This window comes from Podarcis cretensis (assembly GCF_951804945.1).
Source record: "Podarcis cretensis genome assembly, chromosome: 1".
Lineage (NCBI taxonomy): Eukaryota > Metazoa > Chordata > Lepidosauria > Squamata > Lacertidae > Podarcis > Podarcis cretensis.
Window position 1 is genome coordinate 95,495,403 of NC_137170.1, and position 26,850 is coordinate 95,522,252.

Here is a 26,850-nt window from a genome sequence, read left to right on the forward strand (position 1 = left end):
ACACGGCCCAGTTGATTCTAGGTAGCAGGCAAGCAAAACAGAAGTTCACAAATCATTTCTGCGGAAAGTAACGATAAAACCCTTGAGATTTTAAAACATATCCCTGCACCAGAGCATTATGATAAAGAATATTATACCCTGTCCCATAGCAGATTGAGTCTGGTAGGAAGTTTTTTTCCAAACACATGTCTTCTTGTAAAAGAAATTCCTCACTGGTGCAGAAATTCTGGTGCACATTTTTTTTTTGTTTTTTTAATATAATTTTTATTAAGAAATTTTCTTTTACAAATTTGTTCGAATACAACCATATTTTCCAATTTACAAATTTTTTGACTTCCACCAGCTCCCCCTACAATCCTCATATTTTTATATTTCTTCCGCATTTCCTTTATAATATATTGCCAATTTATAATATCTTTACATCTCTTTTTCTCTTTACAATACCCTTTCTCATCACAAAGCCTCTTTAAATCCAACTAGCATTGTCTGTTCATCACAAATATTTTCCAGATATATCGCCAACTTTCTCCAGTCCTGAGTGAACTTGTGATCTTTCTCGTGCACATTTGTTGCTTCTCGACCTGCAAGGGCTCTCCCATCCATTTCAGTGAAGGAAGCAGGTCCATATGGGTCAGAACTGCCTATCCACTAAGATGAATGTGCTATGGGGTGCATAAGGGACTCAGGATATCAGGGCTTGTGCCTGGAAGCACTTCTCTAAAGATAAAGCACTTCTCTAAAGATGGTCATTTTGTTTCATAACCATCCTCCTATGTAAAACAAGAATTTAAAGTTGCTGCAACGAATTTCAAAGCCGGATGAACATCCTAGAAAACTGTGCACTGATCCATATGTTGCCTCTCATGCAAATTATTTCCCGGTGGTTAAAGTCCAGGTTTTTTATCTCCAGGTTAAGCTTTCACAGACTGAAGCAAGTGTTTATTGCTATGAAACTAAGCTCTACTATTTTTTGCAGCTATCCAAGTATTGGTTTTGTTTCCTTGTACTACCTAGGACCTTGAACTCAAGATGAACTGCCCTGGAATTAGGTGCTCCATTTATTTGCAATATTACAGTGGTACCTTGGGTTAAATACTTAATTCCTTCCGGAAGTCCGTTCTTAAGCTGAAACTGTTCTTAACCTGAAGCACCACTTTAGCTAATGGGGCCTCCTGCTGCCGCTGCGCCGTCAGAGCACGATTTCTGTTCTCATCCTGAAGCAAAGTTCTTAACCTGAAGCACTATTTCTGGGTTAGCGGAGTCTGTAACCTGAAGCGTATGTAACCTGAGGTACCACTGTATATTGACACTATTGTCATAGACCAACCTTTGCTCACCTGAAAGCCTTGCAAGCGTACTGGCTGGGACTGGCAGAAGTTGTCCAACCATCAGGAGAGCACCAGGTTGGCAAAGGTTTGTGTTTGCAACCAAAAGATGGGTTGGGGTATTCAGGAGAAACTGCTGCGGAGAAGTGACTAGTGAGGATGGGCTGTGAGAGATAAGGTTATGTACTGTACAAAGATGACTTTAACACCTTCTCCTACCTGCTGCTTTTGCATAGATATTGCATCCTCCATTTTGCTCTGGTGGAGCATTGTTCATTGACACCCCTGGACTTTAAAACTTCCCTGCCAAGAGAGGTTGGTTTTGCTTCCTGCATTTTGTCTTTCCACTTCAAGGCCAGGAACTTAATAAAGATTAAGATCTTTAGAGGCTGGGAAACTAGTTTTTAATTTATTGCCTACTGTAACTATACACAACCCTTTGTGTTTGTTCTTATTTGCTCTTTTCGCATTGTCTTTTTATTATGCTTTACCTATTATATAAAATATTTCTAAACTGCCCCTCACCCAGTCAAATTCTGAGGCAGAGAGAACAATGGGCAAGAATAAAATGACCCACAGCAAACTGAGATGCGGATGCTGTCTTGTTTGCACGTACCAATAAAAACTCAGGTTCAGAATATTATTAATACTTTTATTGTATCATTTTTATTACACTGACTAGAACGCCAGAAATCAAATATTTGGATGCTGGTATAAAATAATCCAAACTTTATATTTTATACTTTGGAACTACAGTACTGTATAATTAGTGGAGGCTGCAAATAAGATACACCTTTAAATAACACTGTGTTGGAAACATAAACAAAACATCTCAGAAGTTATGTTCACAGGTATGCAAAGCTGAAATCCAGAACAAAGTACAATAGACAATTGCAAGTCAAACTGACGGTACATTCAGAGTCATTATGAAGACACACAAACAAGGCTTTATCCATCTTGTCTGAAAGACATGGTAGATATCGCATACATTTTTGACTGGTAAAGATGAGAGTGACTTCCTATTTTGCAGTCCTGCCAAATTTAGTTGTTGTTGTTTTAATGGAAGAAAGCAAAGCAAAACAAAACCCTTAGCAGATTTCATTTAATAACCAACAACACTGTAAAGAAATATAATATATTGGATGTTGTAAGATCATTTTCCTCCCAACATTGGACAGAATGATATAGCAGAGATAGAACTCTCTAATAAATGTTGTAAGCTTTCTAAAAAATTGTGCAACATTCCATAGGCCTTCCTATGAAACAACTGACCACGAGGTCTCAATAATAATTTAGGGAACATTCCAACTCTCTGCATCTCTTCCCCCCCCCCTCCATCCTGGCAGAGCTTTATGAAATAGCAGAGCCCACCTCCTCAGCTGCAGTCCTGCTGCACACAGTGGTGAGGATGACAGGTGCTAGGGCAGCATCTCAGGCTGGCTCAGCTCCGCCCTCCCCCCAAAAGTCCAGTTTGGGGCTTTGTGCTGGCTGGTGGTGGTGAGGATATTGCTGGCCGGCAGAAGAGGAGCTCTGAAGGTGGCATCCAGCAGGAGGCCAGAGGAAGGACACTTCCGCCCAGTCCAGCCACCAGCCCAGCACAAAGGGAGGTTGGACTGCTCCATTATGCTGCAATCCTAACCCCACAACCTGGCAGTAAGCTCTACTTTATTCAATAGGACTTACTTCTGAGTCGATATGGTTAGGGTTGCACTGTTATATCTGAACAAGAATCCCAAACACATGACCGTTTTTTACTACAAACTTAAGCCTCTACCCCACTAGGTCCAATGGGACTTCAGTCACATAACCGCATAGGCTCATAATCTTGATTATTTCTGCAAAATACTGTAGTGTCAAAATATTGCAGGCTTTCCCCCACTGTACTACCCATCACAGATTTCAGTATCTCACTGTCACCAAATATAATAAAATATTAGCATAACTGATTTTCCAATTAGTAACTAAGAAATATTCATTTCTACTAAACAAATAAATGTTTTGAACTCCCCTTTATACTGTTCCTCTTCTTGTTGCTTCTTCTATGTGGCATCACAGTGGGATTCTGCAGAGCTTCCACCAAGGACACTTTATTATTCACTTTTGAATCCACAGCAAGTTTGACCCTAAAGGATCTTAGGAACTGTAATTTGTTGAGAGTACTGAGAATTCGCTCTCTCATAAGAAATTCCCAGTTCTGTGAACAGAACTACAACTCCCAGAGTTCCTTTAGCTGAGGTAATGATTATTCAGCTAGTCTGTGGGCTGGTTTGCAAGTCACATTAAATCATAGTTAAAATAAAGTTAAATGTCATTAGGTGCTCCACTGCCACTCCTTGTCTTCCACTCAAAGGGAAAACAAACCAGAGGCTTGCTTCCTGCTACATGCAACCCAGCCCTCGTGATGGTAAGCTAATAACAAAGCTGTATCCCTTGAGGTCCACGTGACCTCAGAGGTAGGAATGCCCATGCCCAGTTTTGGCTGGTGCACCAGTTACAATTATTTCTGGACAGAGATAGCTTGGCCACAGTTATGTATGTCCTGGTGTGCATAACTGGTTGAACTATGTGGGGCTGCCCTTCAAAATGGGCCAGAAACAACAACTAATGCAAATTGCAGCAGCTAGACTGCCAGTAGGTATCTGGAAAAGCTCATACAGGACACCAATTTTGAAACAACTACAAATCTTCCAGGCCATAGTTAAGGTGCCTGTGTTAGTAATTAAAGCCCTTAAAGATCTGGGTCCCAAGTATCTAAAATAATGTCTCTTTCCATATCTTTTCCCATAAGGTGGGGACCCATAGTTGGGCCTTCTCAGGGGAAGCCACGTTCCTTTGGAGCGATCTCCCCTCTGAAGCCTGCCTCACCACCACATTGTTGTCACTTCATCGCTGGGCTTTCTCAGGATTTTAGGGAAGGGTCAGGTACATTGGGGTTGGATTTTAATTGACGCTGCTGTTTTATTTTTTATGGAATTTAAGTTTTCAGGCTTTATTATTACTAATTTCGGTTTCAATTCTGTGTAGTCCTGCCCTGGGGCCTTTGGGTGAAGGGCAATCCATAAATAGGGTAAATAAATAAAATAAATAACAAATAAACTTGTGGCTGGTTAGGTAGGAAAGAAACAATACACAAGTGCTTGTTGGCACTTAATGGGAAGCCGTTCTCCATGGTGTTTCCTCCTCCAAGTGGGAAAGGAAATAGTAGTGGTGGAGCACCACAAGTGCTCACTTTAAACCATAGTTTAAACTGTGGTTTAAAGGGATGCTTGGACGAGGCCTGTAATATAAGATTATGACAGAAAGCGTTGAAAGTTCTTACGGGTGTTTGGCAACTGTTTTGTCAACTACACCTTTCCATAAAAGTGAGCATAGTTATGGGTCATTTCCCTTGCCATCCAAACCAAAGGTCCTGATCCAAAGATTCCTCCCATGGAGGGAATATGGCTGAACATGTGCTGCTTCATCTAGATTTCTGTGTACACACCTGCCAACCAGATGGCTCGCAGTATCAGCTCTGTTATAGCTGGACTGCAGTGACCATCTGGGTATAGCTCCCCCGCCTTTTCTTTCACCCACACGTGAATCATCCTTGCCAGATCAAGGTGAACAAACTCCCTTTCGCATCCGTCTTCCTTGTGTGGCAATGCAAGATCAGTCTGTGGAAAACACCTGATGATTAATTTTACATTGGGGGGGGGGGCTTTTTACAGTACAAAGTACACCCTGAAGCAATTTGCAATACAGAAAGCAGTAAAGTGACCTGAACACAGATGATCTGTTTTTTAAAAATAGAAATATTGTTCCCAAATAATTTCAAAAAGCAGAATAGGTACAGCTAGAGCAAGAGGAACTAGACTACTCAGGATATTTTCCCCGGTCCTTTTCTGCTTGCAGAAGTGGTTGCTGTAGTTAAGCTTGTGAATTTAGCCGTTATACAGAATGGTATCTTAGCCTATTCTATGACTAATGAAATCTGAGGTTGGAGCCTCGAAAATGTCATGGACTATAGTTACAACTGAACTTAATTCATAAGATAACATGGTCACAGAGGGTAGTTTTATCACTGGCAATTAGCCTATGTATTCAGAACTGGTACACAGACAGTGTATGTCTCTCCCACTTTCTCATGCCTTCCTTTCTCTCCCACATCCTTGGATTATTTCCTTCTTTTTCTGCACCTTGTGGTGAAGTGCATCCTTTTTCACAATTTTGAAGTGGTTGCTATGGGATACAGGAGTGCAGGACAAGAAACACCTCTGGCCTGACCCAATCTTCCCCCACTCACCCAATCTGAAACAATCACATGCCGCTCTGCAGGCTGGGTCTCTCACTATTAATCACTGCCTCCAAATCCTTCATGATTAAGCTGCAAGCGTCACCACTCAGCCGCCCTGCAGCTTCCTGCACACTGTACAAAGTCCTCTTTTCTCATAAAACCACACCTTCTTTAGAACATTCAGAGAGCAAAAGTTGTTTTGCACTAGGAAGAGAACTTGGGTCCAGGTTCAGCTACATATGATGACAATCCCACTTAAAATGTTTCCTGGTTGCTTTCTCCCACGGCTACCTGCATAAAAGTGAAGCCATCTTCCGTACTATATCTTATCTCCACGATATGGAATGGGTCAGGGCTAGCCTTGCAGGTGGGGAAATGTGTTGCCAGGGATTGGGAAATCCTAAAATAAATAACTATGGGAGGTGAGCTATTTAGTGTTGCAGTGGGTGAACACCAGGTCCCTGGTTATGTGGATGGGAGGAAGAAAGAGGCAAAAGCACACTTTTCTTCAGCAGCAAAGGGATGGACATTTTGAAAACGACAAAAATAAATAAATGAGAAGATGTCTTGGGTTACAACTCAAGACACCACAAAAGGGCATTCTAGTATGCGACTCCTTTTCCCATATGGAAGAATGTGGTTCTGGGGCAAACCACAATTTACAAGTGACTTGGAATCCTGGTTTAAGTGCTAGGAAAGGACAATGAGTTAACGAGAGGGAAAATTTGAGCTGGTAAGCTGGCTGTATGCCGTTTAAACCAGCTCTATTAGCTCAACCTCTTGTGGGGTTTAGCCTGGTAGCAGCAGTGCACTGAACAAGCACAGTTTGTTGGTCTCATATCACGGTGATCAGCCTAGCTAAACTAAAAGTGAACAGTCAGCTGCCTGTGAAATTTAACAAGCATCCCAACCAAATTTGGGGGCACATGTTGTGGCACTTCAGGTATTCTCAGCCAGAGTTTCAGATTCCTATCACTTTTCTTCTTCTTGATCTGATTATTTCAGGATTTTATTTTCTGAGCTCAAATTTCAGATACTGTAAACCTGAATATCATAAAACACCCCCACACCCCCATTTTTACTGTGGGAAATCCTCACCCACCATTTGGGTACACACACACACACACACACACACACACACACACACACACACACTTCTATAGTATGAGACCACCATACATAATCAATTCACTAAGAGTTCACGGAGGAAGAAAAAATTCATGGCTGGAGAAGGCATGGGCATGGGGCAATGATTACTGTTCATGAGACAATGGTCAATAATAAATTCAAACAGAGGGCAGGAACAAGCACCATTGCAACTGAGTCAATACACAACTGAATGACAAGACAGGAAATAAGAAGATGCATTATCCAAAGAAAAGAAAAAGGACCCTGAACTTTGCACATTACACATAGAACCCCCATCCTTAGGCCACATTCCCATACACATCCCCGGCATTCTGTGACTATCTCTTCAGTACCCATTAATAGATACCTGGTGACAGAGAAATGGTTCTTTCCATAAAATCCACTCAACGCAGCTTTGCATAAAACGTGGGCAACACAAACACAGCACTAGTTGTTAACTGTAAACACAACACACTTTACTGGCGTTAGATTTAGAGTGTCATCCACAGTGTTTGTTAGCTTTGCTTTAGTGATCTACTATCAAATTCACATTATGTGACACAATTAGTGATAAGGAAAAGATGCAGAATGTACACACGGGAACTCCTTTAAGTTTCTCCCTTGCCTCTTAGATAGGCCTGTGTGCTGACTTGCTCTTTACACCTGCCTTCCCATTGCTGTTCAACAGCAGCTACAAATGGCTCCTTTCGGACAACCCTGTTCAGTATCCTCCAAGGGTTCAAAGTTTCCTTTCTGTATACAAACTATGCCAGCATCTGAGCTGTATAATTAATGTGTACCCAGAAAACAATTAGCAGGCAATGGCCGGTGTTCCATTCACTTTCCCATCTCTCTCCTGCAATTCCATTAAAAGTAATCTCTTCTTCTGCTGTCATCACTAACAAAGGAAGGATTGTATTGGCCAGGGTAGATGCAGGAGTGTCGGGATCCCGGAAGACCTGTGTAAGGTGGGTACAGCCCGTTTCTTTCTAGTTCAGGGTTCCTTGGGTTGGTTGTCTAGAAGGATAAGACATGAACAGAGAAAGGAAGGAAAAAACGGTTCAACAGTCAGCACTTATCCTTTGTGGGATTTTAATAATAATACATGAAGGTACAAATGCTTCCAATAGATAATATGCTCTTCTGATAGAGATTAAGCAGATGTGTTCAGTAATAATTGTTTGAGCATTCTAGGCCACCAGGCTCATGAAGACAACTGAAGAAAAAATAATAGCTGGTGATCTGTTTGGGTTTTATGTATATAATGCACTGCTTTGAAATTTTCGATGGAATTGTGGTATATAATTTTATATATATATATATATATATATATATATATATATATGTAAACAACATTACCATGAAATTAAAACAAAAATCAGAGCATAGAAGCAGTTACTATTATTATGTCTATATACTGCCACCATGCATGACAAAGGTAAACACAGTAATATCTCTGAATCCCTCTTTTCACTTTTATTTCTCATTCTCTTTCAAACCAAAAATCTGGAATGCCAAAGCTTTGGAAACAGAATTATACCAATCAGATGCAACCTAGGAAAATATATTGCTGCCTAATATTTCCTTAGCATACTGGAAAGCAAGCTTCTCCCACAAGCTGTTACTGGCATGAACAAATCATTGCCATTGCAACCCAGACCAATGAGTACATAGAAAAAACAGCACATTTGTTTTGTACTCCGATGCACATGTAGATATTATGGGGAACGCCTCCAGGGCTGCTATTTTGGCTGAAGCACAGCCAGGTAGGAATCAATGATGTAGGAGATACAGTATGCTGCTATCATTGTCATATGGCTGCTAATCCCAGAGATTATAGGATGAAGATGAAGGAGACCTGGATACAAATTTCCACCTAGCAATGAAGCTCATTTGATGAACATGGGATAATCATTCTCTCTCAGCATAACTTAGCTAGAGAGGGGTGGATTCCATTAATTTATTGGGCAAAGGGGAGGCTATGAAGGTAATGAACAATATTCCTGGCCCTCCCCAAGGCCAAGATCTTAGTAATCTGTCATACTGGAGAGACAAAGACATCACTGTTGGATGTTATGGGAATTGTTACATCATAATTCATGTACTATTATGATGCTATAGCAGCTGTATGCTCTAATTGTGGCAGCCTGTAGAAGGCTGGACTATCTGAATGCATAGACATAGTTTTACCACTAGGTGGCAATGGACTTAACTGGAGCTAGGTGAAGTCAAACGTTTCCTGGGTCTGTTCTGTTCTTTATGGAGAGAGACAATAAAGTTCTCATTTAGCTTAAACCTTCCATGGCAAGATCAGCATATGAGGCCTGCAGGAACATACACTGACTGCACAACAGCCCCTGCTCAAAACCAATTGTCTTTACCTTGGTTATATATCACTGAGTATATAACCTTTGGACTTTTGTTAAAACGCACATGTACAAGCTGAGGATTAGTTACCATATAGTAAACATCTGTCATCTGTAGTAGGTTTTTAGTGCTCCCATTCTCTTGCATTTCAATGGTTTCTCTCCCCCAGTCTTGAGCTCGAGGGTTTTTGGGATACTCAGCATATGGCGACATCTGGAAATCTCCACTTTTGAAGATGAGTTTGCTTATGTCATTTTTATTCTTCCTGGGATAAAGAAAGAAAGAAAGAAACATTTATATGCAAACCATATGAAAAGGACAGGAGATAGCTATAAAACTCCCATGCATCTTTTTCATAACCATAAGAGAGCCAGTGTGGAATAGTGGTTGAACTTGGATGAGGGAGACGCGGATGCAAATCATCACTGAACCAGCCATGAAGCTCATTGAATGTCCTTGGGCCAGTTGCTCTCTCTTTCTGCACAGCCTTGCTTACAGGGGTGTTGTGAAAACACAATTATGACTGGGGTGGGGAATAGGGGTATGCAGAATATGTTTCCACATATGTTTGAATTTTTTTTTTTTAAAAAAAAAACCTCATGAAAAATCATAGTTTTACTGCAAATTTCTCATATTTTTTGGTATGAAATGTTGCCTAGTATACTCATTTTTGCAAAGCCATTTCATTGCATATAAACACATTTTGCATGTCATTTTCACGGATATATGCATTTCTATGCACAGTTGACCCCTTCATGGATCACTGCCTTGTTGTGGCAAAGGGGCTTGAATAAGTCAAAGAAGCTATGAGCTATGCCGTGCAGGGCCACCCAAGACGGACAGGTCATAGCCGAGAGGTTAGACTAAATGTGATCCAGCTGGAGAAGGAACTGGCAAACCGCTCCAGTATTTTGCCAAGAAAACTCCATGTACATAAAAAGGAGAAGCTCTGAGAAGAAAGTGAGAGTTTCCAAGGCATGCTCTGGTTCATGGGGTCACGGAGAGTCGAACACGGCTAAGATGACTAAACAACAACATGCACAGTTGACCCTAGTGTATGTATTTTTGTACGCATTACTTGGCTAGAGAACTGCATCAAGAAATTGAGGAAAGTTTCTTTGAAGGATAGCTGTGTTTCATTTCACGTATCATTTCAGAAAGTGCTGACTAAGTAAGTTTGCCTTAAAATGCAAAGTGCATCAAATTTCTCTTCCATCCTTAGCAGGGAGTCAGATACTACACTGCTCTAGTATGCTCCTTGGACAAATGGTGGTGGTGGGGGGGAAATATAACGATAATGTCCCTTTCTTTTGAAAAATTAAAGAAGCTTCTGCCAGATCTTACTTATGTTTTTCAGTATTTATGACATCTGCCAAATCATTTATCTTGATATGGTTGATATACAGCTCTGAAACATTTGGACATTATTAATTTTTGCAAAATCACAATAAACATTTTAAAGGTGCAATTTCGTTCAACGAAAGTATAATCAATAGATAAACAATTTCCCCATGACGGGTATTTAGTATTTTATTTTAAAAACAGGCACTTGGCTTAGGATACCTACTGGCAGCATGTGACAATGAGAGCTATGGCCATGATGAGCAGAAGTCCCCCTCCAGCTGCTGCGATCACAATGGTGATGAGCTGATACGCTAAAGCAAAGAACAGAAACAATATTGCTTCAATGGAAAATTGTTCATCTTTTATGTATAGGCAATAATGTGAAACTGTCACCTTCTTGATGCCTGTAAAGATTCCCTTAGCTATAACCTCTGAGGTGCTCTTATGTCATGGAATGCTTACAAAGCCACCATCAGGTATGGGATAAAGATTCACTGATGTAGCTTAGCTTCTTTGACAGAACTGGAAAAACTAGTTAGCCTATGAGAAAATGCTCACACAGAGACAATTAACAGGTACTAGTTGATATACACATATTTTCCATATTTTGAAATGTCTGAACTCATTGCTGGCTGGTTTACGGATTCAATTCAGTGTGCTGTACTGGTTTTGTTTTGACATATAAAGAACTAAATTGCCTGGTTTCAAATTACCTCACAGAAATTATCCTTCTGTATGAATCCTCCCACCCAGACAATGAAGAACTTTCTACAGTTTTACATTGACACCACGTTAGCTTTCAGAAGATGAAGGGCCTTCTTTGCTGTGGCCCAGTACTCTGGAATGGCCTCTGACAGGAGTCTCATATGGCTTCCTCTCTGTATTCCTTCCAGGGTCAGGGTGAGCTCTCTTTTTCACAATGTCTAAAAATTAGGTTTGATAATGTTTTTTTCTGTTCTGCTCTGTTTGTACTGATCCCTTAATACTGCTTGCTTAGACATCTGTTGGTTTTAAATTAATGGTTTTTGATGTGCTATAAGTGACTGCCTTTAAAGCCTCGGTCATACACTGTTTTGGAAATCTATTGTTGAAAGACCATATAACTTATTGAAAGAAAAGCAAAACCAGTTTGGGAGTTAGAGCTGCTAGACCAGATACTCACGATTCCCACAGTTGAATCCTCCTAATCCAAATGGGCAACTGAAACAGGGGAAAAAAAGTTTCCAATCAATTAAGTGTTAATTGAATCAATGTGAAAGTGATCAAAATGTGTTAATGACTGGTGATGGCAATGAGCATGAGGGAAAGGAATGAGAAACAAAGAAAACAGATTTCTATAATTTACTGTACCTCACACAAGTGTCATTCACAAGTTTATACCCATCTTCACAAGCTAAAAGAGAAAGAGAATGTCCATAAGCACATCTCAGTGACAGAAAAAGATAATTGCTGGTATCCAAAGAACTACTATAGGTGAACTCAGAGCAATATATATATATTTTACATCCCTGCCCACGTTAAACAGCAAACACTTGTGAAAAACTGCTTTTGAAAGTCCTCTCAGTTTCAAAAGTGGGTTTCCATTGGGTATGGCCAGCATTTGCTTTTCAATCAACACAAGCACATCTTGGGTTGTTCAGAATCAATTGCACCATTCTGTTATATTCTGGCCAATAAATATGCGCACTCAGTAGTGGCTGGCAGGGTGGTGTGGATGGGACCCAACATTAATGAAGAGGGAGTTCTAACACAAGCCTGGTTCAAACCTTGGCTCAGCTCAACTTAGAGAACCAGGGAGGAACAGAGTGGCGGAGAGTTCCTCTCAAGAATCCAGCACATTTATTCAGTCTCCCTAAGGCATAATTTGGCTTTCCATGTAGTGTGGAGCAGCATACAGAAAGAGTGAGAGAAAGCAGTGAGTGAAGACCTTGAAATATGAACTTTCTATTTTTCACCAATTGGCATTGAATTATGTTTTATTGAAGTTTTTAATAATGTTTTTATGATGCATTCTGCTGATTTGATTCTTCTATGTTGTATACCCCCTTGATATATTCTCACAAAAGCATGGATTACAAACAGCGCAAATAAATTACCGGTAATAAAAATAAGGCAATACTAGGCAAGTAACTCAATGCATTTAAACCATCTGGCCAGTGGAGGTCACTCTTAACACACAGCAATGCTACATATTAAAAGACTTGCAGCAGTGTCCACATTTCACTCAAATACATCTTTAACCAAAAGCAGCCTGTGCAGACTGCAGTGTTGAGCAGAGGAACAGGGGTAAAGGTGGGGAGGGGAGGAGGCATGGGCTGGGCGGTATCAGCTTTTCAACATTGCCAGCCAAACATCACAGTTTGGCGATATACCATGATGTTGAAAAAACAAGATGCATTGGCCTCCGCCTGTGAGACACCAGGTGAAACTGCCCCAGCTCTCACCTCGAGAGCTGAGATGGTTTCTCCCAGGGCTGCAGGCTGGGACAATGCAGCTTGTTCATGCAACTCAGCTGGGGAGAGGACACCCCCCCCCCGGCTGAGATGGCTTGCAGAAACCAGCTCCTTTAACTGCTCAACTGAGGCAAGGGCAGCTGCACACTCCTCCATCAAGCAGTTTAAAGATGTAGAGGGAGGAACAGGCTGTATTGGTGGCTCCGTTGTATGAGTACAGAGTGGGATGGTGATTACACTCAGTGATATATTGGTGGTGAAACTGCCAGCGCTCCTGAGTCCCTCTGCTAGCAGCGCCTGCTGGAGGAAGGAACTTTTGACTCCCTCCAGCGGACACAGCTAGCAGAGGGACTTGGGAGATATGGTGGTTTCACCTGCGATATACAGTGGTACCTCGGGTTAAGTATTTAATTCGTTCTGGAGGTCCGTTCTTAACCTGAAACTATTCTTAACCTGAAGCACCACTTTAGCTAATGGGGCCTCCTGCTGCCGCCACACTGCTAGAGCACGATTTCTGTTCTCACCCTGAAGCAAAGTTCTTAACCTGAGGTACTATTTCTGGGTTAGCGGAGTCTGTAACCTGAAGCGTATGTAACCCGAGGTACCACTGTACTGCTGAATGAAGCTGGCATCACGGTCTGCTCCTCATACCGGTCCTGGGCAATATATTGATATTGCCCAGGCCTAGAGGAAGTTTTCACCTCTTTGACTGTAGCCATTTTCCCATTCATAATCATCCCTTGCATGGTATATAGGCACACTTAACTTTTCCTTTTCGGGGGGAAGAGGGAAAAAGAAAGAAAGAATGTCCATGACAACACCTCAGTAACAGAGAATATATATAGAGAGAAAATGAATACTTTAGATATCCAAAAAACTACTTTAGATGAACTCAGTCTAAATCAGCTGGGAGTGATATTGAATTTGTTTTTTAATGGCTGGAGTGCAAAGGGTTTAAGTATCATCACTATTCCCTTGCTCAGTGTATCAGGGTCGTATTCAACACTGAGTGGGGAGTTCCACTTTTGCAGTGGGACTTCCCCTTCTCCTTTCCCTGTGTACCCTCAAAAATCTGATCCAGAGGGTTATCCAACCCTCCGGAGCAGATTTTGAGGGTGCTCAGGAGACTACAGGGCAAAAGGATGAAGAGGAGTTCTGTTGTGCAAAGTGAAGTCTGCTGCTCTAGTGGGATAACAGCACTGGATACAAGCTAGAGTTTCCAGAGGCTGTTTTTGGTTTACAGATTTACATGTTATTTCTGCCTAATGGCACATATTTAGCATTCACAAGGTCCCAGAAGGCATAGGAAACAAGAGGCAGAATGCATGCTTTGCATTCAGAAAGTCCCAGGCTGAATCCTTTGCATCTCTGGATAAAATGATCAGTTAGCAGGTAATGTGAAAAACCAGTCCCTAGGACCCCAGAGACCCACTGCTATTCAGGACAGACAATGCTGGGATAAATGGAAAAATAGCCTGATGGTATAAAGCAGCTTTCTAAGTTGTTTCTAATACTTTAATCTGAGGCATTCCTGTGGATTAATAGTGACCTCTGCTAGTCAACTGGTTTAAATCAATGCTGAACCAAAGACCCATCCCTGTACATTTCAGGGGGTTTAAGGGAATGAGGCCAAACCCATGCCGAAGACTGGGGGAGGGTGAACATTTGCAATGGGAACAGCAAAAGTTCAGGAAACTTTTACCACGTAGTGAGGATTTCCTCCTCTCCCCTTCCACTGAACAAACCTGAAGCACTGCTGCAAGTACAGCAACAGTGTGGAGTGAGCAGTGGAGCCTGCATTGTCGTTCCTATGCAAATACAGGGCTTTTGATGCTATTTGTTTAAATGCTGCATTTCATCTTTATGTTGTAAATTAATTGATTCTGTTATTTATTTAGTGGGGCCAAAATTCAGATTGTATTTAGTTTTCAAGGAGATGACAATCATCTTTGATTGTTATTGGTCGCATTTATATGTGGTCTATAGAGCTTAATAAAGATAAGGAAGGTAGGAAAAGTGAAATATGAAACTCGGTTGCAGCTTTCCAGCTAAGTTTTGCTGGAGCCCACAAGGCTAAACAATTTGCACATAGTGATTTTAAGTTAGGCCCTACACGTTTCCTTATTGGCAAACAATTATGTGATGTTCTGCCCCTGCCCTTGATGCATCATCCATAAAAGGAACCCCTCCAACTATTCAAGTGAGCAGCTTAGAACAGTGGAATGAGCAAGTTAAATAAATTGCTGCTATGCTTGATGGAAGGCGGGGGAGGTTTGGCACCTTGCCTCCACCCCTCTGAGAATGTATAAAGCGTTAACTCCAAAACATGCTATTATCTGAAAGCCAGAAACCACTTTTTCCCCAACACTGAAACACATCTGGATATTTTTTCTGCTGTGCAGTGAACCCAGCCACCCACCGTGTCTAAACACAACCATTTTCAAAATGCAGGACACATCAACAGAACGCTTGAGATCCAGAACTCAAGACAGATAAACAGGCAGGTGAATCTGCATCTGTTAGACAAGTACAGACAAAGTTTAGGTTGATTTTCATGCAGAGAATCTCTGGAACCAAATGGCACTATAAACTTGGCAGGGAAGCTCCTTATTAAGAGTTGGCAGCGTATTGTTCTTCACCAGCCAGCCAGCCAGCCTCTCTACTGTTCCCTGACCCTGTGTAAGAGTCACATACACTCCTCATTCACTCGCTTGCCCTGGCAGGACTTCAGAAATCTAGCTCTGGCTCCTCCCCAGGTGCCATGAACTCCTGAAAATTGCCAACAAAGAGGGCATCCTGGACCATAATTCAGCCATATTTCCCAGTTTTGCTGGGATTACTAATGTAGGTATCCCCAAAGCTGGTCAAGGACACAGCTGTTGCTTAATGGGGCACTTGTGTAGGAGTTCCCAACCAATCTAGAGTGCTGCAGAAATTAAGTTAAACCAAACTTGGTGTTGCTGCACTTAATTCTGGCCTGCTCTAATCAAGAGAGGTTCAGAGGCTGTAGTCTGGAGCAAGTGGAACTGCAGGTTGTCCAGTTTGTGACTGCTGCCAGCAAATGAGTGAGTGAATTGGTTGATTCACTCCTGTGTCCATAGAAAGGATTCCTCTCATAGGATGGGTGGAGGAAGAAGCCTTGATGATCTTGGGAATGGAGCAAGGGGGTGGAACACAGAAAGAAGCTGGATGATTGTGGAGCAAAGAGAGAAAGGCATTGGATGGGGATGGGGGTAGAAGGATGCTGGATGGCCATGCAGAGAAGAAAAAGGAGCTGGGGGATATGGGGGGAAGAAAGAGAATAAAGATATAATTGAAAGGAGCTGGTTAGGGAAGAGAAAAGGAAGCACAACATCCCAAGTGCCAGGGACCATACTCCCCAGAAATTGTGGGGCATCTGTATCTTTTAAAGTAAAATTTATTTTGGGATTGAGGGGCCTTGGAGCATAGGAAGAGGAATAGTAAGGTGCTGTCTTGGTTTTGGCCTTCACCAATTTGATAAATCGCAAGTGAATGTGAGATTCTACAAGAGGTTTTTAATTTTTGTCTTTATGATGATTTGTTTTATAATTTTACTTATTATATAGATGAAAGCAGACTGACGAAGTTTCCTATTCCAATGTTGGAAATGCTCTGTGTGAAGAAAGCAACACTTTCAGGCTAATGCTGAAGGTGTATTGGTCAGGGGCGCCCCCAGAGTGTGCAGGGAACCAAGGGGACGGAAATCAGCATCCGTGTTCATGTTTGAGCCTCTGCAAATTCAAACTGAATGCCTGCAGAGAACTACAGAAATAAAATGAGGGTTATCTCAGAGTGAGCACAGATGTCAGATTTCCAAAGTTCTTCTGTCTCTCCATGTTTAATTAAAGTCTGAGGTGTAGACTAATGGAAAGTCACAGCGGCTACTTCCATTAACAGAAAAAGTGAGGTCATATTGCTAGACAGGATCTAGGCTACATTCACATGGCTTAGTTAGCATGGAGCAAGAAGTTCCTGAACAAGCAGTGGGGATAGTATTTTATTTTGGACTGAACTGGATTCAAAGATATCCAATAGGGTAATTAAATGCGATTGGATCATGTTTCTAAATGTGTTATCTGCTTTTCGGGATGAAAAAGCAATTCACACTTTGGGTCAGCTCAATTGGAACATTGTGAAGGATCCACCAAAACAGCCTGTGAATAAAAAGCAATTATCTTTTTTTTACTTCCCTTGGAGATCAGACAAAACAGAGACAGAAATAACCGCACTATGTCATCTCTAAAAACTGAACTTTCGCCACAGGCATATCAGACCCCTCCCTGGCCTGCCCCCTTTTTATTCTTTTCACTGGATCTTTCTGGCTTACACAGCATGCTGTGTAAAAGGATAATATTATTGCTGCACTGAGAGGAAGCAAGAGACCATATCCCCAATTTCTACTGTAGAAAAACGAGCACTGGGTAAAGGAAACCTAAGCTTTTAATACTTATTCGTAGGGCTTAGCACGCATAGAAATACAATAAATCACATTGATCTGCGGAATATCCTTTGATCTGGAACCAAAAGATTAAAAATGAACCCCAGCGATCCAGCGGCACAATGCATAATACCTCTGCAGGAATGATCCCATTTGTTGTATTTGAAGTATCCAGCCTGGCACTTGCAAACTGCAATGCCGTCCAAGTCCACACACACAGAAGTTTCTTTGTCGCATTCCGGATCTTTGTGTTTACACAGACCGCCAACTATTGCAAAAAAAAGAACATTGGGAAGGTCATTAACTAGGCAGAGGGAAAGTGCACCTTCACTGGATTCTTTCTCCACAGATATCAGGACTGGAATTAGATATTTTGTGAGCAAGGGATAGGGAAAACATGTGGCCCTCCAAATGTTGCCGGACAACAGTTTACACCATCCACAGGTTTCCTACCACTTGTTTGACCCTTATTGTTCCCTTTTGAAATTCCACCATTGCTAAGGTACCAGGCTGTACAGCTGTTGCTCATCTCTTAATGACAAAAAAACCTAACCAGCTGATCTTGCTAATCCAGTATCCAAGCATTTCCAGTGTGTTGGTAATAGCTGTGTATACTACTAACTACGGCTGTAATTTTTAGATCGTGTTTTGTGTTATTTGTGCATGATTTTATGCCAGCGTAGATGTCGCTGAGACAAAAGTGCAAACGTGCTGGGAATGTGGTCTTGGGAGAGCACAACTTTGACTGAGACTCTGTCCTGCCATGTGATGCCTAAAATCTTCCTAATAAATGCATATGGAAGGCATTGAGGCGTCACTCTTGGCGGTTGTAAAATGGCAATGATTCACCTCCATAAGGCAGCGTGCTCAGCATGGAAGCCTGGTAGACCGTTATCTTGGTATTGGTCATTAGCATCACACTCTCCCATACCCTTTTGAAGAGGCAAGCCATTGCCACAGATGTCTTCTCAATACAGTGGTACCTTGGTTTACGAACTTAATCCGTTCCGTCCGGAAGTCCATTCTTAAACCTAATCCGTTCTTAAACCAAGGCACGCTTTCCCTAATGAGGCCTCCTGCTGCCGGTGCCCTTCCACTGTTCAGATTCCATTCTTAGACCAAGGTAAAGTTCTCAAACCAAGAAACTATTTCCGGTTTTGTGAAGTTTGTAAACCAAATCGTTCTTAAACCGGACTGTTCTTAAACCGAGGTACCACTGTATGCTTGTCCAGCTCTCATTGATGGAAAGGTTGCTGGTTATGGTAGAGCCTATTTTCTTGTATTGGTAATTTAACTTTGTAGTTTTGTGTTATTTTGTGTTTCCTCTGTGCATCCTTAGTGGGTTGGACACTGAAATAGCATTTCCCTTGCCAGTTCTGACTGTGATCAGGTTTTTTAAAAAAAATCATTTCCCTTCTTTTCCACTAAGGATTAGCATCCTTGAAAAATCTAACTGTCGGTAAGCTAATCAATTTAAAGATCTATATTATTAGTAGTACTACTGTTTTATTTTAAAAACCTGTACTGTCATCTCTCATCCTGTGGCTCTGAGAAGTGTTGCCCCATAATTTTGACAGGTTCGCACCATGTGGTCAGGATTCAATGCCGCACCTCTGACATGAAAAGCCTGTACACAAAGACCATAATCCCACGGTGTGTCCCATATTTTACTTACAAGAATGTTTTTGTAGGGAGGCAAGCTTCTCACACATGTGAGAATGAAATCTTTATTTTATCCTATAGAGGCTTTCAAGAGGCTTTCTGTTTCAGCGAAACAAAGCTTTTCAAAGAGAGCTTTGAAGAAAGCGAGCTTTTTTAAAAAAGAAAGAAAGAAAAGACAGAATGTTCTTTTGAAAACTTTATTTAAAAAGAAAAAGAAAAAGAAAAAAACCAACCCCAAAGCACAGTGTTTAACCATGTCTTTTTACCTCTGTGGAGCAGTGTAAGTTTAGAGATGAACTGGCAAGTCTGTGTGGGAGCCTTGCAGGCTCGAATGTGGCTTCGCACAGTGCTAGCAACCTCAAAAAGGGTGACGTTGGAGAGCAAAGAAAAGGTGCTCAGGACAGACACTTGCATGATGCCTGACTGCCTGCGGAAAGAGCAAGAAAATGCAAAGTCTGCACCATCATTCTGCAGTTGTAGAACTACGACACTTATTTGAGAACGGTACAAATATCATACACACAGCATGAACGCATTTTCCTAGTCTTGGCTTGGCAGTATCTGTGTGCCTACAGTGCTTTATATAAAAAAGGCAGGGAGGCAGTGCACTCCAGAGGCTGCTAGAGTCAAAGCACCCACCTGACCCTTCTCCAGGCAGAGCTCCTACCACTTTTGGAGATGCCTGGGGGAAGCCTAGGACCATGCCAAGGACCTGACTATAAACCCAATGCTGCGTACGCTAGAAATCTGGCATGCCTGACTCCATTAAGAATCTTCAGAGCAGGTGCATTCCTGTGACTTAGCGTGCTGGCTGGAAGCAACATGTACATACTGCAGGGAAGGGTTATGGGTTTGTTTTGCCAAATTGCACCAATTCCATGCAATATAAAGAAGCCACAGGTTGATCAAGGGGAAAGGGGAAAAGAGCTTCTGCTCCTTTAGAGTTGTGTACACGAGAAAATTTCAGCAGCGACATCTTTTATTACTCAACATGATAAACTGCTCCTGCCCAAATTCCCTCTTGTGGTTATCATTTATTATTTCTATAGCAGCATCAATGTTTGTGGCATTTTACAGGGTAGATGAAGACTGCAGCCTGTACCAGAAGGCTTCAATCTTCAATTGAGGCAAAGAGTTAACCGACTGAAGGAGGTGGGGAGAACCAGGGAAAAAATATGTGTTATTGCAGTCTCTCTTCTTCCCAATTATTAATGGCACAGTACCATGGGTGGGGGGTGGGAGGGACTGTGGACTACATATCACAGTATAAAATGGTTTTTAAATGTGCTGGAAGCTGGCCAGAGTGGCTGGAGAAATCCAGCTGGATGGGTGGGGTATAAATAATAACATCATCATCATCATTATTATTATTATTATTATTATTATTATTATTATTATTATTATGATGCTCTGGGGCAAGAGTTCAAATCAAAGCCCAGCCACCAAAAGTGATGGTTTTACTGTTTCATGATCCTTACCTGGATGCTTTAACAGTGGAAGTGTAATAGCCTGGCAATGTTGAAAGAGAATTGTTCAGCTGGGGGGAAAAAATTGAACAGACATTGTATTGGTTTGTTTGTTTGTTTTGCAAATTGACCCAGGAGCCCCGAGCTTCGCCATCATGCCATGCATCCTAATCCAGCTGCACCAGGTAGCTGGGCTGCTGCTGCTCGGTTGGTGTGGCCCCTCACCACTATCCCGTCCCTCTGTGTGCAAGGAGGTCTGGTCACCCACAAATTGTAGCTCGTGGGACATGAGAGAAGAACTTGGGCCACCTATTACAAAGGAGAGGCATAGGCATGATGTGTGTGTGTGTGTGTGTGTGTGTGTGTGTGTGCTGGGTGCATGTGTGCTGTTGCAAGGGGCCCACACAAATCTGGAGCTGGCTCTGCTTACACCTTTGAGGAACAGATGGTGCTTCCTAACTGTGAAGGTTCTGAATGCAAGCTCATGGGTCACGAGAGGAAAAAGGCAAGAAGCAGCATGATGGATGTGCTGGAGAACTTTATAAGATCATTCACAAGTTTAAAAGACAACCTCTACTGCGCTGTAGGGTAGGCAAAGGTGACAGCCATGCCCCTGATAAGAGAGTCTTCTGTAAAAGAGCTGGGCAAGGAGAAGAAGCCCCCTTATTTCTTCCAGCAAACTGCCTCCTCACAAGCTGCCACTGTCAGTTAAATACTATGCTTAAAAAGCAACTTTTGACACTTACCATGTTCATAATAGCTTCTTCAACTTGAAACTCTGAGTAGTGCCCTCCAGTTGTGTTAAACTGGCCAACAAAGGTTCGAACTGAAGGCAAGAAGATAGCTTGTTAGCTATTTTAAGGGTTAGATCTCTCTCTCTCTCTCTTTCACGCACACACGCACACACACACTGAATGTCAAGGAAACCTAACTTTTCTCCACAACAGTGAAATAGAAACATGTCTTTTTATTTAAATGGAAGCTTTGTTTCTAAGGCCGAAACTAGACATTACACAGCAGAACACTGTTAACTGCCAATCATACATTAATGTGCCTTATAACAAGTCAGGCGATTGGCCCATCTAGCTCAGTATTGTCTACAATGACTGGCAATGGCTACTCATGGTTCTCCAGCCATTGTTGGATTGCAGCTCTCATATTCCCTGACTATTGGCCATGCTAGCTGTGGCTGATGCATGGTTGAATCCAACAACGTAAAGCACATCTTCTCTACTCCTTTAAAGTCCTGAAGTGTAAAATCATGGATTGGATAAGTTAGTTGAACTTAGGTTTCATTGAAATTGATAACACAAGTTAAACATGACTGACTTCAGTTTCATTGATCTCAATGAGAACCGGTTCCTGCAAACCAGCAAAGTGAGGTTAAATGTATTTCTGGTAATAAGAAGCAGCTGGTGCTAGTAAAACCTTTGAAAATAATAATAACAAATTAAGCTAAATGTGGCTTTATGTTTTATCAAGAAGTTTGCTCCCACCCCCCAGTCCCTTCGGTTCTCTTACCTAAATTGCACTTTCCTTTCTCCATCTGGTAGCCCAGGGAACAAGTGCAATGGAATGAACCTTGTGTGTTAGTACATGTGGCGAAGGCCGGGCATGGATTAGACAGACACTCATCTACATCTGAAACAGAAGGAAAAAGCCACAGCCTTTAGAATGGAAGTCCACCAACCCACTTTTCACTGCTGTAAAGCATTGATGTAAAGGGACGGCCATTATTCCTCCTTTACCCGTACTGCAGTCCTCTCCCTGCCAACCAGGTGAACACTGGCACTGGAATTTGTCCATCAAGTTATCCACAATGCATTTCCCATTATTAAGGCAAGTCTCTGCGGTGCACGCATTAGCTGTGAAATAAAGCATTTGAAGAATTAAGTCAGGATCAACAGATGTGACCAAATTCACCTCTGAACACCCACATTCAACAAGCAAGGTAGTGCACTGCACCAGTGGCGTAGCGTGGGGGGTGCAGGGGGGGCCAGCCGCACCGGGCGCAACATCTGGGGGTTAGGGGGCGCAAATCCATGGGTTAGGGGGTGCAAATCCACGGGTTAGGGGGCGCAAATTACTTGTCTTGCCCCGGGTGCTGACAACCCACGCTACGCCACTGCACTGCACCACATGAACACAAAAGCTTCCTCTTCTGATACCTAGAACCAACAAGCCAAGCCGAATAGACTATACGCTGCTGGGGTGATCACTCTCCAAAACCATCCAATGAATGGCTACTGCTGGTTTCCCAAAACACATGGAGAACTAGCTTCCACTCATCCTGCTGATCTGAGTCTCACTTCTGGCATTCTGAAGATGGGGTACCTCTGGAGCATTACCAGCAATGGGCACCTTCAAGCCATAAAGAAGTGGTGCGCTTCACAATGTAGCCTTACACCTTGGAGACAGCCTACATCGCAAACATAATTTTGTGCAACAGGCAGGCACAGCAGAAAGGGCTTCAACCATAGGTCCTTGCCAATATGGCCAGCAAACACTGGCACACTCTATTAACTAAAGGAGTAAAGGCATTACAAAATAACTATAGTACATAACTGCAACAAGAGGTTGCATTGTAGAGAGCTCCAGGGTTCTAGAGAGATGGAATAGCCATGCCCTTTTTTCTGCAGATTCCATTTTATTATTCTAGATGATCCTTCCCCCACCTCAACAGACATTCAACATTGTGTGGACACTGCTGGGTTGTTTTGAGACAGGTGTTACTGCGTCCCCTTTCAGTTTCATCCCCTATAGATGCTTTATGTGTGTGTGTTTTTTAAAAACTTATCCCCCCCCCCCCAATCTCCAAATAATTTTTGATTCTGAGCTCCGGAGTAGATGGTTTCTGCTTTTTGTAGAAACGCATAATCACTAAAAAAAAAAAAAAAAAATCTACCAAATGAATTCCCATCCAAAAGTGCAATGATACAGCACCATTAAATCCACTTTTCGTGTTATACCCATTTCCATCATTTCTCAGAAAAGGCTTACCTTTTCCACGGGAAGCTGGAAATGTCCTTGGACTTCCTCCCCGTGCAAATGTAGTGGCTTTGGTGGGAACCAGTGAAGCAGAAACGGTCCCTGCAGTGGTTTTGCTGGAAGGAAACATTTTGGGAGGGTGGGCAGTAGTGGCTCTGGAATCAGTGGTTTTAGAAGCAGTGGTAGTGCTCGTTTCCATCCCTTTTGTGGGAGTTCCAGTGGCATAAGATGGCGTCTTGGTGGGAAGGGGAGGACGTACTTTCTGAGGCTTTGTAGTGACCACATAATCCACGCTTGAGGCCAACGTAGGTAATCCTAACGTTGTGTGTGCTATATTTACAAGGTTCTTTCCTGCAGTTACCCCCACCAAACTGAAGGCATCCTCTAGAGTGGTTGTATATGGCAACGAAGAAGTTGTTGCTTTGGCTGTCTCTGAAACTGTGGTACTCTCGGCCCTGTACGTGGGAGACGTAGTCGGAACAGGAGGCATTTTTCCAACCCTGGTCCCTGGGAGAGAAACATTTTGCCCCTCTGAGCCCTTGGTTTCATCTAGGGATACTGTCATAGGTGACAAGTGGTCTGTGAGCTGTTCAGTAGTTTGGGTCAGAATAAGAGACGATCCTGTTGTCCCCAGATCAGTGCTGTCCTTCAGTGGGTATGTCCCAGTCTGGTTGCTGAACGGCCTGTTGGAACTTCCAGCTGTGGGTGGGTCTGTTCCAGTTGTCCCTTCAGATGCAGCCATAGAAACACTGCTTTCCAAAGACTCACTAGGCTGCAGCAACGACAGTGTTGAGGAAAGAGGAGGCAATAAAGATGAGGATGGGGGCAGCGTGGGCAGTGCTGTTGGCAACTGCCTGCGTGAAAAAGTTGGCAAAAGTGTTTGAGGGGAAGGTGAAAGCAGGGATGGGAAAGAAGAAGAAGACAATGGAAGAGGGGATTCTGAGGTCGAAAACAGAGTTGGCAGCTGAGTGGGTGGAAGTGAATCCTGTTTCAGTGACGCTGAAGAGGAAGGTGTGAATGATAAGCCGCCAGCAGGTGTCAGTTCGGATTTCGAATATAACTGAGTTGCATGCAGCTCACTGACTGTGGAAGAGTAGGCCGGTGTTTTCAGGGCGTGTACAGACAACGGTTCTGTTGACGGTGTGGAGAAACCCATGTTGCCGGAGGACATGTTGCTTCCTCTGATCTGGGTCACAGAAAATGAGGACCGTGCTGACTCTGAAGGGCTGGAAATTTCTGCATAAAAAGTGGAACTTTCTGATGAGTCAGCTGATGTGCTGCTTTTGGGAATAGACAGTAACGTCCTTTCTCCGCCCCTTGTGAAAGTGGTTGAAATGTACGTGCTGTCAGTATGAGAAACAGAGATTATTTTTCCAGTGTCAGTGCTACTCATTGGCTGGTAGTCTGTTCCAGTGTCTAAAATACAAGCAAAAATTATTATTAATTCTTAGCATGAAATTTCTACTGATACAGATTGGGGCCCCCAATAACAGTAATAGTTTCAGATTCCATATGTAATAAAATTAAAACAAAACAAAAACAAAAAAAATCCATAAAAGTTTCATTTTTTAAAAAAAGCCTCAAGGTGGCAATTATTGGTAACTTCCGTTATTATTTTATATGAATTCGTGGCCATGGGAGGTTTGATGGCTTATGTTACAACTGTACACAGAGAGAAAAAAATCCTAGGCAATAATCATGGTAGGAAGAAATATTAACAACAATTAACTAAGACAACAGTAGGCTATATCCTCTTCTTGTTCTTACTGAGAACAAGTGACTATTGAAGTAACTCACAATATTGGACTGAGCTTCTGCATAAAATGAGCTGTAAATGCATTATTTTATGTTGCCAGCTGATAAGGGATGGTGAGTAAATATCATTAAACCAAATGGGATTTACTTATGACTGGACATGCATAGGATTAGGTGTTAAGACTGCACTATACATGCTTATTCAGTGTAACCCTACTGGGGGTTACACTCAAGGAAGTGCCCACAGGATTTCAGTCCAAAACTAACCCTAACCCTTTACATTTATTGCTTCATTTCGCTTTTCTCTTACACACTTTTTAAAAAGTGCCAAGGATAGCTTATGACAATAATAAATAACTCCAAACAAATTCCTTAAGTAGTATTCACAGAATTAAATCCAAACTTTTCCCCCTTAAATCTCCTAACTAATATCAACAATTACTTCATCCTAACCTCCTAAAGATTTGGAGAAATGTTTTGAGCTCTAAGATTGGCAGGCTTTTCTGGGAAATAAATTCCAGAGAATTCATTCAGCTCTTCTAGTCCAGAATGCTCCCAGCTGGGGACCTGATGAACTCACAAATCAGTCTGTTCTCTGAGGTCACCCTGTAAGGGCCACTTTCAGAACAAACCTTGGTTTCAGCTCATGGCTTGAGCAGAGTGAGATATAACCACGAGCCCAGGTTTGGACATATCGAGAAATCAAACCATGGCTTTGTTCGCAGCAGCAGTAGGACCGGGAACCTGCACATTTGCTTGTTTGCACTAAGCTTGGCTTAGTGTTACTTGTGGATCACTGTGGACATCCAGTAATTGTTGGTCCCAAGAACAAAAAGACATACACAAAAGCAATACCTTTTACAGATTCATCTTCATTCAGTTTCACCAACAAGAAATAATAGTTCAATGAAACTTGTTGCCTTGTCTTGTAAAGCTTACATGCGCTTGAAGAATATGCAATTAGGGTGATAATTGTGTATTGATAAGTGCTGGCAGGTAAAGCAGGGTACAAAATAAAAACCAACCTGAAGGTTCACTTTGGAAGGAAGAGTAAGTTGGTATCCTGGATGAGCTGAAGTTTTGGAAAGACTCAGTTGAAGGCCCAGAAGTATCAAAACCTTTTACTGAGAAGTCAGTCCTTCTAGAGTATACTTCTGACGAGGAAGGATTTAGTTCTGAGCTGTTGGACTCTTCTATATATGAAAACGTTCTTTCAGTAGCTTCAGCAAACATATTGTTAACTATGGATTGTAGAGTTTGTGCGTCTCCTTTGCTGAAAGTTGCTGAATGGTAAGTGCTTTCAGTGTAAGAGTGTGAAATGCTTGCGTCACTCATTGAATGATGACTACTTCCAAGAACTGAAAGAGGAATTTGAAAATGAAATTTTAAAATTGCACTTACAGCATATAACTTCACTATCAGAACCTGTATTATTTATAATATCACATTATTCATAATGTGTAGTTACTAGATTTCGGTAAAGTGAATTACATCCTGCCCCATTTTGAAGGCATATGGTTTAAGGTGATGCCTACAGATCTGCCAGTGGAATACTGCAAATAGTGACATTTCATTGGTTCATACTGTACTCCAAATCCCCTTTTGCTGCAAAAAAACCCAAATTCAA

The 26,850-nt window shown here is 42.1% G+C and overlaps 1 protein-coding gene across 2 annotated transcripts in view; it reads right to left on the reverse strand.

Annotated features, from left to right (window-relative positions):
* Positions 1 to 1,963: 1,963 nt before the first annotated feature.
* The window catches only part of HEG1 (heart development protein with EGF like domains 1), a 60,847-nt gene continuing 35,960 nt past the window's right edge, over positions 1,964 to 26,850 (reverse strand). For both annotated transcript variants that reach the window (XM_079992933.1, XM_079992932.1), the window contains 13 exons: positions 26,249 to 26,581; positions 23,481 to 24,884; positions 22,229 to 22,345; positions 22,002 to 22,121; positions 21,227 to 21,306; positions 20,493 to 20,551; positions 19,281 to 19,441; positions 17,486 to 17,620; positions 11,791 to 11,833; positions 11,603 to 11,640; positions 10,664 to 10,751; positions 9,187 to 9,361; positions 1,964 to 7,746 (listed from right to left, as the gene is read on the reverse strand). In XM_079992933.1, the coding sequence (XP_079849059.1) occupies positions 7,597 to 7,746; positions 9,187 to 9,361; positions 10,664 to 10,751; positions 11,603 to 11,640; positions 11,791 to 11,833; positions 17,486 to 17,620; positions 19,281 to 19,441; positions 20,493 to 20,551; positions 21,227 to 21,306; positions 22,002 to 22,121; positions 22,229 to 22,345; positions 23,481 to 24,884; positions 26,249 to 26,581 (2,903 nt within the window). In that variant the 3' untranslated portion in view covers positions 1,964 to 7,596. The remainder of the gene's footprint in view (positions 7,747 to 9,186; positions 9,362 to 10,663; positions 10,752 to 11,602; positions 11,641 to 11,790; positions 11,834 to 17,485; positions 17,621 to 19,280; positions 19,442 to 20,492; positions 20,552 to 21,226; positions 21,307 to 22,001; positions 22,122 to 22,228; positions 22,346 to 23,480; positions 24,885 to 26,248; positions 26,582 to 26,850) is intronic.